This window comes from Stenella coeruleoalba (genome assembly GCF_951394435.1).
Source record: "Stenella coeruleoalba genome assembly, chromosome: 9".
NCBI classification, from domain to species: domain Eukaryota; kingdom Metazoa; phylum Chordata; class Mammalia; order Artiodactyla; family Delphinidae; genus Stenella; species Stenella coeruleoalba.
The window spans coordinates 2,836,514-2,852,680 of NC_137155.1; the positions used below are offsets into that span (position 1 = coordinate 2,836,514).

Sequence of the window (16,167 nt, forward strand, 5' to 3'; positions counted from 1 at the left end):
GGAGCTGGACGTCCTCTAAACACACTGCAGCCCTCATCTTCTTTGCTGCTTCCAGGGGAAAAGGAAACATCCCGACACAAGAGGGGACATCCTCAGCCTTTCCCCTTCCCCCAACACTTTTTAATGTTTTTTACTGTGGTAAAAGTCACAGAATATAAAACATACTATTTTAACCCTATTTAACTGTACAGTTCAGTGGCACTAAGTACATTCACACTGTTGTGCAACTCTCACCGTCATCCCTCTCCTGAATTTTTCACCTTCCTAAACTGAAACTCTGTCCCCATACATGATGGAATATTACCCCCAACATTTTTAAAAAGATCGTTCTGTACCATAATACGTTTTGGGTTTGCTTTCCCATATTTTAGGATATAAACGAAACCTATACTGGCTGTTTATTACAAAAACAATTAGTGTCAATCCATTATTTAGTTTTGCCGTAGTCTGTTCATGCACTAAACAGGCAGATATACTTCATATTCGGAACACTTGAAGGCTAAGCGAACATTATTTTTTAAAATATAAACTCAAAGGCAGTTTGGCTAGGTCCAAAAGAACTTTACACAGCCCCATTCGTTTTATGCCTCATTCCTGTCAAGACCTTTGAAGTCCCATAACATATTGTATGAGCAGATAAACAGACTTCTGTTAATTGTGGGGAACCAGCAAATAGAGGAGGCATCTCAAAAAATCAGCAGATATCCACCTTTGAGCAGTATTGGTTGATCTATTTTCAGGGTTTGGCCATGGCTTCAGTAAAGGCTTCACACATCATCTCTTTTACTATGAGTTTAATATGGGTTTCAGACTTATATATGGGTCAGGTTTATATACTTCTGGCCCTGGTGGGTCAGGTGAAATTAACCCCGTTTATCCAGCAGTTTCTACCCAGAGAACAGGATTACACAAGGACAGGAGCCCAGCCTTTCCCATCAGTCACTTGCCAGTTTGGCTTAATTTCCTTGCCAAAGGGCATGTATGGAGGTGAACTGATTCTATCCTGATTCCGCCAGATATTTCAACTGTAGCATCACTTCCATGACAAGCAGAGCGGGCCGCTGAGAAAGGGTCCCGGGAGCTCCGAGCACTAGGAAAGTGCAGTACGCAATGGAGCATGATACGTGCTCCCTTCAAGAAGATCTTTAGAATGGTTTTCATCCTTGAGGTTTGGTTCTCCAACAGCAAACACGTGACTTCCCTGCCAATGATGAGTAAATAAGTGAGCTCTTGCATTTCAAATGCTCCATCCATTTGAGAATCGCTGCATCAGAGGTGACCACGGAGCACAGGAGGAAGATACCTCAGCACCTGCTGTCCCCCCCGCCCCCGCTACTCCGTACTGCAGAGCCTGCAGAGTGGGATTCCAGTCTGCACATTCCACTCCAGCACAGTGCCCCCTGACGGCCGCACGGTTCCCTCTGACCCCACTTGGCGCCCATGCGGGAGAGCTCCCTGCAGGAGAGATGCCCGAGGGCCCTGGGATACACTCTGACCCCACTTCCCCTCGGTGAACCTTGGTGTCCTCACTTGTCCAACGAAGATAAGAACAGCGCCGACTTCATGAGACGTTGTAAAGATGAAGTTAAATGAGATGATTACGTAAGGTGTGAGCATTGCAGCTGAAACACAGCAAGCACTGAACCGGTGTTGGTCTTTATAATTGTTTCACGTGGCCTTGGGACCAGTTGGCTGGGGACGGGACCTCTGCCCAGGAGCCACAGAAAGGCTTTGTGCTGGTGAGCGGACCGCTGCCTGTGGTCGGTATGACGCCACGGCCTTTCGCCCTTGGTTGGTTTAACATTCAACGCTCCTAGCCGGGCTGGACAATGTTTCTCCACTAGGACTTGACCCGTGATCCAATGTACCACGCACCAGGAAGGAAGTCAGAAGTGACGCCTTCACCCAGTCTAGCCGCTGGCCCCCGATCGGATCAATGCTGATCATTTTCCAGGGAAGGGGATCAGGTGGAATCGTGAAAAGCAACAGTGCATGTGGGAGCTTCCCGTGGGGTCGGCTGCTGTCGCTGTATTGGACCCCATGCCACATTCTCCGCAGACAAGGGCCATTCTCTGGTATTTCGGAGGCACAGAATTTCTGCACCAATTAAATATTAAGAGCTTTGAAAAGACTGTGTGTTATTTGTCCTTGAACTCCTTATGGCCAAGAAAACTGCTTTGCACAGAAACAGAAACTCAGTATCCCTTTGTTATGGACTGAATTCTGTCTCCACAAAATCCGTATGTTGAAGTCCTAACCCTTAGGGCCTCGGAATGTGACTCTATTTGGAGATGGAGCCTTTAAAGAGGAGATCAAGTTAAAACGAGGCCATTGGGGTGGCCCCTAACCCAATATGACTGGTGTCCTCATAGAAGAGGAAGAGACAGTGAGAACACACACACACACACACACACACACACACACACCCACACACATGGAGGGAAGGCCGCGTGAGGACACAGCAGGAAGATGGCCATCTACAGGCCACGAGAGAGGCCTCAGGAGAACCGACCCTGCAGACACCTTGATCTCAGACTTGAGCCTCTGGGACTGTGAGAAACCGGTCTGTGTTTAAGCCCCATGGTGGCGTTTTGTCAGGCCAGCCTGAGCAGACTGGTCGCCTTTTAACTTAGCTGGTCGGCAGGCACTATTCGTGGTAAAAATTCAGACTTTGGAGGCCACGAGGCTGTGCTCAGACAGCGCTTCAGCCTTTACTCTTTAACTGTTCTCACTGCCGTGACCTTGAGCAAGTCACTTACGCTTCGTGGGCCCCGGGAGCCGTAAGAGGAGACCCTGTCCCCAGAAGAGCGCGTGAGACAATGGAAGACCATGCAGCAGCATCGTGTTACAAGATAACGTCAGCAAACACTAAATCTAACTGCCACGAGGTGTTTTGCCCACATACTCACTGCTCCCTCCCCTGACTCTGCCCCACAGAAAAATTCTTTCCTCTGTTCCACTAAACGAAACATTTCTAGAGTGTCCACTTGCTGCTTCCCATCCTGTCCTCTGGGGCCTCAGGATAGGGACTCAAATATCTGAATGGGGCTGTCACGTCCCAGTCAGCCTTTCCTTCTCTCAATATTCTAATATTTTAAAATATTCTAACTTCTGCTATTTTAAAAATAAGGGGTGGCAATTTCCAGACTCATCAACTCCCATAATGTTCTCCTCTGGGCACCTTTAGTTTTCGTCTCTTACGATGTGGCCTGGACACACGGCTACCCAGGCGCAGGCCTAATCGGCTGCAGTCCCTCCCTCTATCACACTGGGGCTGGTGGAGCTCAGGGTGCTGGAAACTCTGCACAGCCTCACCTGGGTGCCCATGCCACCCAAACACCAGCACCCTTCCCTCGGGCGTTCTGGCCCTGGAAACCTAGGGGCCCCGGGTCAGCCTTGGATTGCAGAAAAAGGAGGGGTAGAATGGGACCTGGGGACCCTCTTGTCCAGGACCGACAGCGCAGGGATCACAGGAGTGACTCATCTTGGGGCCACTAGAGCCCCAACTCAGCCCGAATGCCCCCCCACTGAAGACCTGCTCAGCCTACTGGTCACTCGGGGCCCTGACAGACCCTCCTGTCCACCTACTTTCATCTACCTGAACCTCCAGCCGAATCACTCATTTGAGTTAATGATTAAAACAAGGCCCACCCTCCCTGGACTTGTGGCCCGAGAGCTCCGCCCAGACAGATGACTCATCCACCCCGATGGGAGACAAGGTTACGCAGTCTCACCCGAGTCTCCTGATAGTGCTCGCAGGGCGTCTGCTGCCTGCCAGGTACTGTGCGTGGAGCCTGGGGCCTAACGAGGAACACGGCACTGTCCCAGGCCGGGGAGCGGTCCAGTGCACAGCAATTCCAAGCTGTATGCTGAGACTGTGGCACTGAGACGGTGCTATGGGCCTGTCTGGACTCTGTCACCAGTGCTCCCTCTACCTAGTGGCACATAACCGACCTCTGCTGAGGATTTCTCGGAGAACAGCTGAGAGCAAGGGTTGTCCTACAAGGACACTGAACCGGAAAATCACACACGCTGCAAAACGCATTCCATGTCACAGTGTCTTGGACCAGCTCCTCCTCCAACGGACAGGGACAGAGCCACACAGAGCGCAATGCACTGCACCCAGCAAATCAGGGAGATTTTGCACTCTGCTAATGGGAGTGGATGCAGTGGGGAAAAGCGCGATTACTTCTGGCGGGAAGTCACTTGTTGCATCCTGCCTGGGACCAAAAATCCAGAGCGAGGCCCTGCGGTGGGAAGAGAGTGCCAGGCACATCTTGGCTGGGGTAAGGCTCTTCAAAAGCAAGAAACGTTCCCCAAAGGCCCAGAGACAACACACAGAAAGAGCCAAAAGGTCTGCCGGCGTGAGATGCTGGGATGGAGGCCTCCCTTCCTGCCCATCCACGCGGGGAGCAAGGGTGGGCGGGGGCTGGAGCACGCAGAGCAAGGGGACTTACGGGCTGGGCCCTGGGGGGCCAGGAGAGGGACCCGGGTCCGCTCAGCTCCTCTGCGGAAGCCGTGTTGTTAGGTGCTGACCTCCAGCTGGACACAAAACGTACTACCTGCCCTGCCCTTGACCTTCACCAGAGGGATGGGCACTGCAAAACGGAAAGGAAACAGCCCTCCCGGGGATCTGTGGACTGACGCTTAAGGGTGCGGTCAAGTTCGCTGGGGGATGGGGGGACTCCTGCCACATCTCAGAGGAAGTCCCCACAGCTGGCCCCGGTGTGCAGTGGGGGGTCTATTCCAGTTCCAGGACCAGACCCTGGAGACAGAGGACCCCTCCTTCACGCGGACACCCTCTTCCTCTCCCAGCTCTGGTTCATCTCTTACAAACAGCGGCAGAGGGAAAGCGTCTCCAGGTGAAGGAGGGCCAGGTCCTCCTCTGGTTATGGGGGCAACCCGCAGGGGGGACGCCCAGCGGTGCCACAGGAGGCGGAGCGGGGCTGAGTCAGCTCCACCATTCTGGGCTGCGGGGCCGCCAAGTTTCCTCCATTCACCTGAAGAAGGGCCTTCAGAGTCAGCAAACCTGCCAGGACCGCTGTGAGGGTGAAATCCGACCATCTATGGGGAAGTGTACTTTCCAAATATTGAAAACAGTGGCACACACACGTATACGTTATCATTCTGAAGAAACATGGTTGACAGGCTTTGGAAGACCAAACGGACAGAAGGGAATTTCACAGGATATACGGATCAAAAGGGAGAAAAACCTGGGTTGCAGAAAAAGACTTAACAAGAAGAGGAGAGAGAAGGGGGAAGACATGGAGGGTGGGGGGAAGGGAGAGAAGAAACTGAGAGCTTTGCTGTGCTGGCGATCCATCCGCACCCTCGCGGTGTGTCTGCACCCACAGAACAGATGAGCAGGGGGTGCACCGAAGGGCGGGCCCAGCGTCGGCCACACCCCTGCCGGCCCCGCCCAGCCCCTCCGCGTCAGCCCACTGCTCTCTAGGCTCCTTTGGGCAGTGATGTCCGTGCCACGTGCCGCGTTCTGCTCTTCCTGCGATGGACGCGGAAGCAGAGATGGACCCTTCTCATCTCAGAGGGCCGCCCATTCCTCAAGGACCCCTCGCAGCAGCTGCTCTGGTCTCACACCGCCCACCTGCCGCCCGCCCCCCACGGTCCCTGCACCTGCTTCCGCCCACAGCACGAGGTCATTTCCAGCTCTGCAACTACTCTTAGCTCCTGTCCCTCAGGGATGAGCGAATCCTGCAGGCATGGTCCAGAGGAGCTGCCCTCTCTACATTGGCTCTGGAGCAAAGCAATTCTTTAGCTATTTCCACATAAATTCTGAAACCGGTGCTTTCACTTCGACAGGAGCCATCAATAGGTGCTTGACACAGGAATGATGTACATAGGAACGAATTTAATATAAACGTTTACTGACGGAACGGCTCGGTGGGAGACACTGGGGAGAGGTTAGTGAATAAAGAAGCAAAACCTCCTTCCCCAGGCGGACGGGTTAGCAGCTACAAGAAAAACGGAACAGGGGAAGGACGCAGAGACTGACAGAGGGCAGAGGGTCTCGGAAGGGACACGGAGCAGGGTCGGGGCAGGGAGCACGGGAGGGCCTGTGGAGAGGGCTGAGAGCACAGGCAGCGGCTGGCCCAGATCACGGGGGCCCAGGGGGAGGTGAAGCCCCCGAGGCTTCAAGAAAAGACAGGATCCTCCTTCTGTTGTGTCGAGTATGGAATAAAGAGGAGGCCGAGGGGGAGGGACAGGAGCAGATGCAGGGACCAGTGAGGAGTTATGTCCTGGGACTGCACCAGGGCCCTGAGGTGGGGGGCGGTAGGGCACAGTGGGAGGACCTGGATTCGGATCGAGATTCCCTGACAGGTGGGATGTAACGTGAGAGAGAGAGAGCGCCCTGTGCATCCGAGACCGTGTCCCCTTCATCCCTCACATGGGGCGGGGTCCGGGGGAGCCTCGTCTGATGCACAAGGTGAATTGCAGGACCACTCCTGTCTGCCGAGCCCCGTCCAGCCCAGCTCCCCCCTGCTCAGCCCGGCACTGCAGGAAGCCGACACGCCAGCCGTAGCCAAAAGCCTTTCGTTATTATGAAAAATAAATTCTAAAACGTCTGCAAGCATCAACCACCTTTCCAGAAACAAAAGAACAACCAAGAGGTGTGTGATAGGAAATGGAGTGGACCTCACCCCAGGAGGCCCAGGGGTGACAAGCAATGACTACAAAGTCAGAATCACTTCGACCCCAGCATCTTCTGGACGTTCGTTCCAATAAGCAAAAAATGTCAGTCCTAACGGGAGAGGAGACAGGATCTGGTCCTGCTGGCCGCGTGGCCTGATCGCCCCCGGTCCACGGTCCTGCTCCCTGCAGATTCCCTGGAACCAGGGCCACCAGGGCTTCCTTCTGCCCTGGCCCGGGAAGCAGAGCGCATCAGAAACAGGCCAGCAGGCCCAGAACCATGGCCACAGAAGTCCACCTTGACCAGGGCCACGTGCACACCCCCGTTCTTGATGAAACGTGTCTTTGGGAGTCCGGACAGCAGAGTTGTATGATTTCCTGTAATATTCTAATTACCTAACTCTCGTGATGATCCAGAAAGTGGAACTTGCAAGTAGTAGTGCTTTCCGCGAAATTCCCAACATTCCCCAATTATCCTGCTTATTTACACAAAAGGAGATACTGTGTTCTTAAGTGTACATTGTACTGAGATATTACAGTAATGAATATCAATTGGTGTTTTCAAGTGCAGGGCCTTGCATATAGCAGCTCTTCAAACTATCTGTTGACTACACAAGCATATATTTCATAGAAAGTTCCATTTTGGCTTATACTAATAACTGATCATAACACGCCTCCGTCATCTCTCATTATAATAGCCGACATCACGAGCTATTTTCATCTCAATGCAATAAACTGGAGATAATGTACAAATGCACTGTCATGTTGGAATTATCTGGAGCTGAACGTAACGAACACAAAAATTCAAATAAAATAGGACAAAAGAACGCCTCAATAACTAGTATATTTTTTGAATTACTTCTACTTACAATAAAAAAACGATGCACAGCTGCAACCGCCACTAAAGCAGGGGTATAACAACTGGATATGGACTGAATAGATGAACGGCTAGCTGTTTATTCCATATCTGTGGATGATGACGGCTGAAATTAGACACAGCATTGTCTAGCAGATTTCCACAAGTTACTTTTAATCAATGGACAGAGATGAAGAGTGAAGTACGCTGCTCGTTAACCTGACAGGGGTCGTACCAATGCGATGTCGGCCGATGCGGTTCACGGGATTGTCCGTCTTTAATGGGTGAATTGAGTCCCCTGAGGAAGGATGACTTGACGGTATTCTAGTCTCTTGGTCTCAAACAGGGGCTCCAAAGGGATGACCCACTGCTTTCTCCCCCACACTCCTCTGAAGGTGTGGACTAGTGAGTAGGTTCTTTGAGCTCTGTGCCCAGAGGGGAAAATGCCACCGAGATAAGCAGGCATCCTTGAACAGAATAAGCCTGCTCCAGGGGCTGGGCAACTTCTCGTTATACATTTGGTGTTTCTAGCAATAAAGGGTTTGATCTTTAAATACAATCTTCCACTTGGTTAATGCAGGACCCTGGCCGGACCCCCCGCACCCTGGCCCCTCCACTCCCCAAGGGCCCTGGGGCCAGCTCTCACCTCCACTCCACAGTACAGTCTGCACACCTAAGAAAACAAGTCTCAGAAGTGGAGCAACTTGCCAAGATCGTGTTCCCAGGAATGACAGAGCTGCTGGCATCTGAATCCAGGAAGCGGCTCCAGGGGCCTTGCTCTGACCTCTACCCTGTGGACCTGGGGAGGCTGCTTTGATCATTCCCATTTTGTAGAGGAGGAAACTGAGGACCAGCAAGTGAGTGGAGGGCTGTCCACCCAGGCACCTGTGTCCTCTGCCCCTATTCATGACCTGAATGCTGACCCAAGAGCAGCCCCAGGGGGAGAGATGTGTGCAAATGACAGGCAGGCGAGTCTCCTTGGGGTCCGTGGCTAAGACCTGTTGTATAAAGGGGGCTCTGACACAAACACAGATGCAGCAAGCCCTTGTGCAGGGCTAAGGACAAGGCAAGGGGTCATCTCAGCACGGAGCAAGGTGGGGAGAGGACAGTGTGGCCCCTCCAAGATGAAAGAGGGAGAAAGATCCCGTCTGGAACAGGCATTTCCTCTGTCCTTTTCCCCAGGTCCCAGTGAGAAGAAGTGGGACCTACTCATTTCTCTTAATAGATAGCTTTAGTCCTCAGCTAACGGTGCATGATGGTGGTAACGTTTCTGCCAAAGAATCTCTCCAGATCTGTTAAAAATATTTATACAAAGTAGACCTGCTGCTCTCACATCTGATTAGTCCAAATTCTGGGCGGGCAGATGGGGCAGGTAGAGGTCTGTGGGGTGGTGGTTCTCAAAGTGGGGTTTGTCTGGGAACTTGCCGAAGCCCGAGTTCTCAGGCCTGGCCCCAGACCTACGGAATCAGAAACCCTCAGTGTGGAACCAAGGTGAGTGTGTTTTCACAAGCCCTTTGGGGGGATTCTGACGCTCACTCAAGCTTGAAAAATACTGACTTAGCACACGGTGCCCTAATGTATAGATCATTCCTGTCTGAACGTTCCACGTAATTAAAACTTCATTCAAGGCACTGGGACGAGAGGTGAAGGTCTGAGGCAGAGAGCAGTTCCACCTTTTTCTGAAAATGGCACGTGGCTTCCCTTGTCTCACTGACCCCTCTGTCGCAGGGCTGGTACAAGGATGCCACCCGTTTCTCTCACTGGCTCAAACGCCTCTGGAAAAATCTTCTTGAAAAGCACTTTTAGAAATAACAAATACTCAAATCACGAGTATAGAAGCAGGTTGCAAATTCTGAGACAAAGGTTACAGTTTTTAAAAGTTTCAGATGACCTGGAAGATGGCTGAAATTATTTTGCCTTTAAGACCTGAAAAAGTACATAGAGTCTCCCCTCAGTCTCAGTGGGAGATGTTTCCAGGACCCCCTCAGATACCAAAATCCTCAGGCGCTGAGGCCCATCTGTAACATGGGGCAGTACCCGCACATAATCGACCCGTGTTCTCCTGTGTACTTTAAATCATCTCTAGGTGACTTATAATACTTAATACAATGTAAATGCTATGTAGATAGTTGCCAGCAAACTCAAGTTTTGCTTTCTGAAATTTTCTGGGATTATTTTTTTCTGACTCTTTTTGATCCATGATTGGTTGAATCCGAGGATGGGGAAACCCACAGATAGGAAGGGGCTACTGTACTGAATTTTTAATACCAGTTGATAAGAAAAAAGCCTTTTAAAAGAAGAAAATCTAAGCATTCCCATTTTCCTATAAACTAGTCACGGCCTTGAAAATAATCCTTTCCTCCTGATTCAGGATATTCGTGTTAGTAACAGTTGCCTATAAATAAGGCTTTCCAAACAAACATCTTATCTTTATATGGGAGGAAGTTCAGGAAGAAGGAATTGACGTTCTTCCCCAACGACGACAATACATTTTTGGGTTCCTTTCCCAGAAATTAGTAAATAACAAAATACCTTTCATTTAGAAAGGAAAAAAAAAAAAAAAAGCACGGTCATAGCAAATGCTTAAATCGAATCCATATGCCATTCATGTTCTTAAGAAAGGAGATGGTTGCTGTGAGTCAATTTCTCCACTCATTCTGTGCCAAATAAAACGGATTTCAGTAAAGAAGCTTTTATTGCCTCAGAGGGGGCTCTATTCATTCTGCAGTGTATACGGTACTATTTATTTTTCATTCAGAATTCCCAATTCTCTACTTAATATACATTTTCCCACTCAAGCCGACTTTATCCACTCTGGAAAAGCACATAAAAATCTGAAAAACGTAACTTCTCTGGATAGAAGGAATTTTTAAAGTGCTGATGCAGCACAGCAAAGGACACCATAAACAAAACGAGAAGACAACCTATGAACTGGGAGAAAATATTTGCAAATGGTGCGACTGACAAGGGCTTAATTTCTAAAATATACGAACAGCTCCTACAATTCAATACCAAAAAACAAACAACCCAATCGAAAAATGGGCAGAAGACCTAAATAGACATTTCTCCAAAGAAGACATACAGATGGCCAAGAGGCACATGAAAAGATGCTCAATATCTCTAATTATCAGAGAAATGCAAATCAAAACTACAATGAGCTATCACCCCACACTGGTCAGAATGGCCATCATTAAAAAGTCTACGAACAATAAATGCTGGAGAAGGTATAGAGAAAAGGGGGGAACTCTCCTGCACTGTTGGTGGGAGTGTAAATTGGTGCAGCTACCATATGATCCAGCAATCCCACTTTGGGACATATGTCCGGAGAAAAACAAGCTTCGAAAGGATACATGCACCCCAACGTTCACTGCAGCACTGTTTAGAATAGCCGAGACATGGAAGCAACCTAAATGTCCATCGACAGAGGAACACATAAGGATGTGGTATATATATACAATGGAATACTACTCAGCTATAAAAAAGAATGAAATAATGCCATTTGCAGCAACATGGATGGACCTAGAGATGGTCATACTAAGCAAAGTAAGTCAGAAAGAGAAAGACAAATACCATATGATATCACTTATATGTGGAATCTAAAATAGGACACAAATGAACTTATCTACAAAATAAAACCAGATTCACAGACATAGAGAACAGACTTGTGGTTGCCAAGGGGGTGGGGGGTCAGGAAGGGATGGATGGGGAGTTTGGGATGAGCAAACGCAAACTGTTATACATAGAATGGATATACGACAAGGGCCTACTGTAGAGCACAGAGAACTATAGTCAATATCCTGTGATAAACCATAATGGAAATGAATATGAAAAAGAATATATATATATATATATATATATAACTGAGTCATTGCTATACAGCAGAAATTAAACACCACATTGTAAATCAACTATACTTCAATAAAATTTTTAAAAATACCGATGCAGTATAGCATCTACATTCTATAACATTAGGCAAATGCAATTCTTTTGAAATAAAGCTTAAATTATACTGATACTGGAACTCACACTTTTCACCACTAAAGAAATACCCCTCCCCATCAAAAGCAACAAGACGCCCCCAGAGGTAGGTGGTTGAAAATTGCTAAATGCTGTAAGAATGCCCTGTGTCATGAGAAAGTTCAAAATCTAACTCCCCACCAAATAAGGGGTGAAACGCACTGCAGACCCCCACGGGAAGCAGCTCTGTGTTCATGAGTCTGCGCTGTGTAGTTGGGCATGTGTACAGTGAAACAATGCCAGTTTGGTTTGTGCCTACATTTCTTTTATCAAAAGACAGTGAAAATATGATGGAAAACTCAAAATAAATTAGTACTATTAGAAACTGTTTAAGAAACATAAAAATCAAAAGTTTTCTTGTAAAATTGTTGCATTACAGGCTTTTCAGACAGACTGCGAGGACTGGGTATGGAGAGACCGTTAGATGGGAACCGGGGTGTCTCTAGACCAGGGATAAAGAACAGCCCTGGAGGGACCGAGAAAGGTGACCGATGAACAGACAGATACACGGCCAGACAGATACACGGCCAGACAGATGACCAGGCCGGAAAGGAAAGGAAGTGAGGTGTCATGCCACCTCACACTGCCACGGAGCCACTAACGTGACTGCTAACCGCGATACAGGGGCCAAGCCTCCCGTCTGAAAGGTACAGACACGGTTTCTAGGTTATCTTAAGGAAAGTCAGTTTATGAATAAGCACAAAAGGGCCGGGCCTCAAGCCCAGCAGGGTGTGATGCTATGGGCCCCATGAAGCAGACACGGGCCAGCCAAGCAACACCACAGCAGGAGAAAAGTGTCAGGAGAGTCAGCTCCTACCAGAGGAGAGCTGGGCTTAAAGGGGCTCCACATAGATGTTCCTAGTTGTGGGGTGGTATCCGCCAGGAGGCTACCAGGCAAGTTGCTGGGAACCATCTCAGCTCAGTGAGGAACAGTGGGTCCTTCTCCTTACACTGCAGGCTGACCCGCATCTCAGGGTCTCTGCGGAGCACTCCTGTTGCTGCCCAGGAGAGTCTGGCTTCTAAAAGCACCCAGAGCACATCGTCCGTCCTGGCCACCCTTGGGTGTCATCCTTGTCACATCCCACCCAAATAATTTTTTTCAGTGTCACATTTTAAGCCAGAAAAACTGTCAGAGAGCGTCCTGGCCTCTGGAAAATGAGGGCCTGGCATGTCAAATAGTGTTTCAAGGCCAATCATCAGGCAGATGAAGGAAGAAGCCCAGAGTAAGGGGCCAGCCGCTAGGGACGCTGGCTCTGCCTGGTCACCACGGGACAGTCACGTGCAAAGCCATTCCTCTGCTCTGAAGGCTCCCCAGATACGAGGCCTCCCTAAATAGATGTTATGTCACATAGAAACCAACTTCACGTGCAAACACCTTCTCAGCTGTCCTGTGAACGCGGTTTATTGGGGCACCTATATTGTATTACGTGTCATCCCCATCTTATGCACGCTCCAGACTTCTTACAGTGCCTGCAATTTCCTCATTAAGCAATGGTGCCCCACATTTCAAAGCTAAAGATAAAATAAACGTTAATCAACAAGCCTAAGCCTTTAAGGGCTGAAGGCACAAAAATAGTTTCCGATCTTCCCTAAATGAAGCGATGCAGCATCTCACCTCGACTTCTGAATAAAGCTTAACTTTTCACCCTGAACCATCTCGTTGCTAAAGCCACAAGCTTGAAGGATGACAGGGCGCACAGACACCTTCCAGAGAATTCATGGGTTCATTTAGCAGGGGCCCTGGTCCCGAGCGGCGCCCTCTCCCTACCTTTTCCGACGTCTTGTCTTGCACGGGTGGTTCCGCGCGGGGCAGGGACGGAGGGGGAGGCGCTCGGCGCTTCTTCAGGTCTGACTTGACCGACACCCCTGAGATGCTGCCAAGGGAGAGCGATGGACCCAGTGTAGTGGAACGGGGATTCACGGACGGGGAGTTTGGGGTCGTCAAGCAGCCCTGTCGGGGGAAGAGGCAAACATAAAACCTCATCACTCTGAGATGCTTCTCGGCATACGAATGCTCAGACACCAAAGCCCAGCGCCCACCACCCACCTGAACTTCTCCCATCATCATTTCCACGGGCAGCTTGAATGGCTGGAGCAAAACTCTTATTTTCACTCTCCTGGGAAAATGATCACAGACCCCATGGCAGGACACACCTCCTGGGGTGAGGTTTATTTTCCTAATCATGAAGGAAACAGCAGACTTTTTAAACCTCTAAGAGGAATTCTTACCAGCTAGAATCATGCAAGATTCTCAACCCACCTGCAGTGGTGAATTAACCTCCTTAAATGTTTAACCTGTCATCAGAGTGAGCACTTAGATGCTGAAAAGAGGAAGGAACCGATCAAGAAGTATATTTCTGCTGGAGAAGAAGCCCGTCTTTGCCATTTCGAGAAGTATTTCACCCGCTGCCAGGGAGGGGCTTAGGTTTCTTCTAACTTTGAGAAGTTTCAAACAAGTGGTCGGGTAGTATAAACAGCCTGCTGTGAAGACTTGACGTGACCACCGAATGCAGTACTTCATGACTGATCCCTAATCAACTGAAAATAAATTCAGCCTAACACACTAATTAATTGTTCCCAAGGAGCAAGGTCTATATCCAGGGAGCAGACTAAAGGCACATAGATATTTTTCCAGTTTTTCCCCCTAGGTCCTGCTTAATAGAATCACATGAGTGTTAGTTGCAGGAAGGGCATTTAGAGAATAGCCGTCTAATTCCAAATTAAAACTGAAACGGAGCTCACCCCTTGCCCTGCTGTGCCCTCTGCCCTGCCCCATCCCTCCCCAGCACTGGAGGCCCAGCCCGGTGTAGTCCACACCGATGCCAGTGCAGTGTAGTGGTCAGCCCACAGATGAGGGGGACACACTGCCTGGACTCAATTCCCGGCTTTGCCGCTGATAAGCTGTGTGACCTTGGACAGGTTTCTTAACTTCTCTCTGCCTCAGTTTATCTCCTGTAAAATTGAGGTCAATAACAGCACCTCCATCACAAAGAAATTGTGAGAACTGAAAGGGTTAGGACAGATGAAAGAGCCTTAGAGAGTTCTAGGCACAAAGGAAGCATCTGATATGTGCTCTTATAGTTATCATGTAAATGTGAGCCCATGAAGACAGCAATTATTCCCCGTCTGCACCCGTGGCTGTGTCCCTGGTTCCTAGCATCTCCTGGTAACCGGAGGGCCCTTGAGTCCACATTTGCAGAAATGAGTGGGTGGGCAACCCTGCCCTCACGTTTCACACAATGAACTTGTGGGTGAGCTTTCATCTGAACCATTGGTTCACCACATTGGAAACAAATACAGACAGGAAACTCATCGCATTCAGCAACAGCCCCGCATTACCTGCCCTCAGCCTCAAATTCTATTCCGTTCTGCCAATTATACTATCATTCAGTTTCCTGAGAAGATTTTTGAGACTCAGATTTTCTTCTTTTTTTTTTTTTAGGTGGTTTTTATTTATTTTTTAACATCATTATTGGAATATAATTGCTTTACAATGGTGTGTTAGTTCCTGCTGTATAACACAGTGAATCATCTATACATATACATATGTTCCCATATCCCCTCCCTCTTGCGTCTCCCTCCCACCCTCCCTATCCCACCCCTCTAGGTGGTCACAAAACACCGAGCTGATCTCCCTGTGCTATGTGGCTGCTTCCCACTAGCTATCGATTTTACGTTTGGTAGTGTATATATGTCCATGCCACACTCTCACTTTGTCCCAGCTTACCCTTCCCCCTCCCCATGTCCTCAAGTCCATTCTCTAGTAGGTCTGCATCTTCATTCCTGTCCTGCCCCTAGGTTCTTCAGAACCTTTTTTTGTTTGTTTTTTAAGATTCCATATATATGTGTTAGCATACGGTATTTGTTTTTCTCTTTCTGACTTACTTCACTCTGTATGACAGACTCTAGGTCCAGCCACCTCACTACAAATAACTCGATTTCGTTTCTTTTTACGGCTGAGTAATATTCCATTGTATATATGTGTCACTTCTTCTTTATCCAGGAGACTCAGATTTTCTTGTACTTAAATATTAATATCAAAGGAAAACCCAATCCCTGAAGGTTGCTTTTTATGCCGATTCATGCTTCCTTGTGAGACACTGACCATCAAATGCCCTGCTCATCAAATGCAGAATCCCCATAAGGAATAGGGGAGGGATCCACAGGAAATAGCCCAACACCCAGAAAACCCATCAACCCCTGCCGAGGCTCCCATAGAAAAAATGTAAAGAAAAAATGTCAATGTTTCTCCCAATCCTTGAGTTCTGCAGACATTAGACTCGTTACTAAGCAAACAAGCCAATGCAAAATGAACTCTTAAATACTTTTCTCTGCCTTACTTCTACCTCCATAGCAACCATGAACATGCAAGGAGACACAAGAACTTAAATTCACTCAGAGACGCAGGGTCCACATGATAAAATGAAGCAAATGAAGCAAACCAGAGCAAGGGCTTGACTGGTCCAAGTCTGGAGCTGGGGAAGTGTTGCACTGGGTGGCTGGATCGCTCAAACGCCGCCCCACATTCAAGGGGGTACAAACTCATGCCATGGAGGTTTGTTAAAACTTGTGAAATACAGCGGAGAACTCCACCCACTGCCTGCATCTCTGGAGTGTGCCTGGGCCCATGCGGCATCCCATAAACAAGC

General features: G+C 48.9%; 1 protein-coding gene across 10 annotated transcripts in view; it reads right to left on the reverse strand.

Moving 5' to 3' along the window:
• Positions 1 to 16,167, reverse strand: part of COBL (cordon-bleu WH2 repeat protein) — a 260,810-nt gene that overhangs the window by 96,476 nt on the left and 148,167 nt on the right. For all 10 annotated transcript variants that reach the window (XM_079932337.1, XM_079932335.1, XM_079932339.1 and 7 more), the window contains one exon: positions 13,287 to 13,469. In XM_079932337.1, coding sequence (XP_079788463.1) covers positions 13,287 to 13,469 — 183 coding nt within the window. The remainder of the gene's footprint in view (positions 1 to 13,286; positions 13,470 to 16,167) is intronic.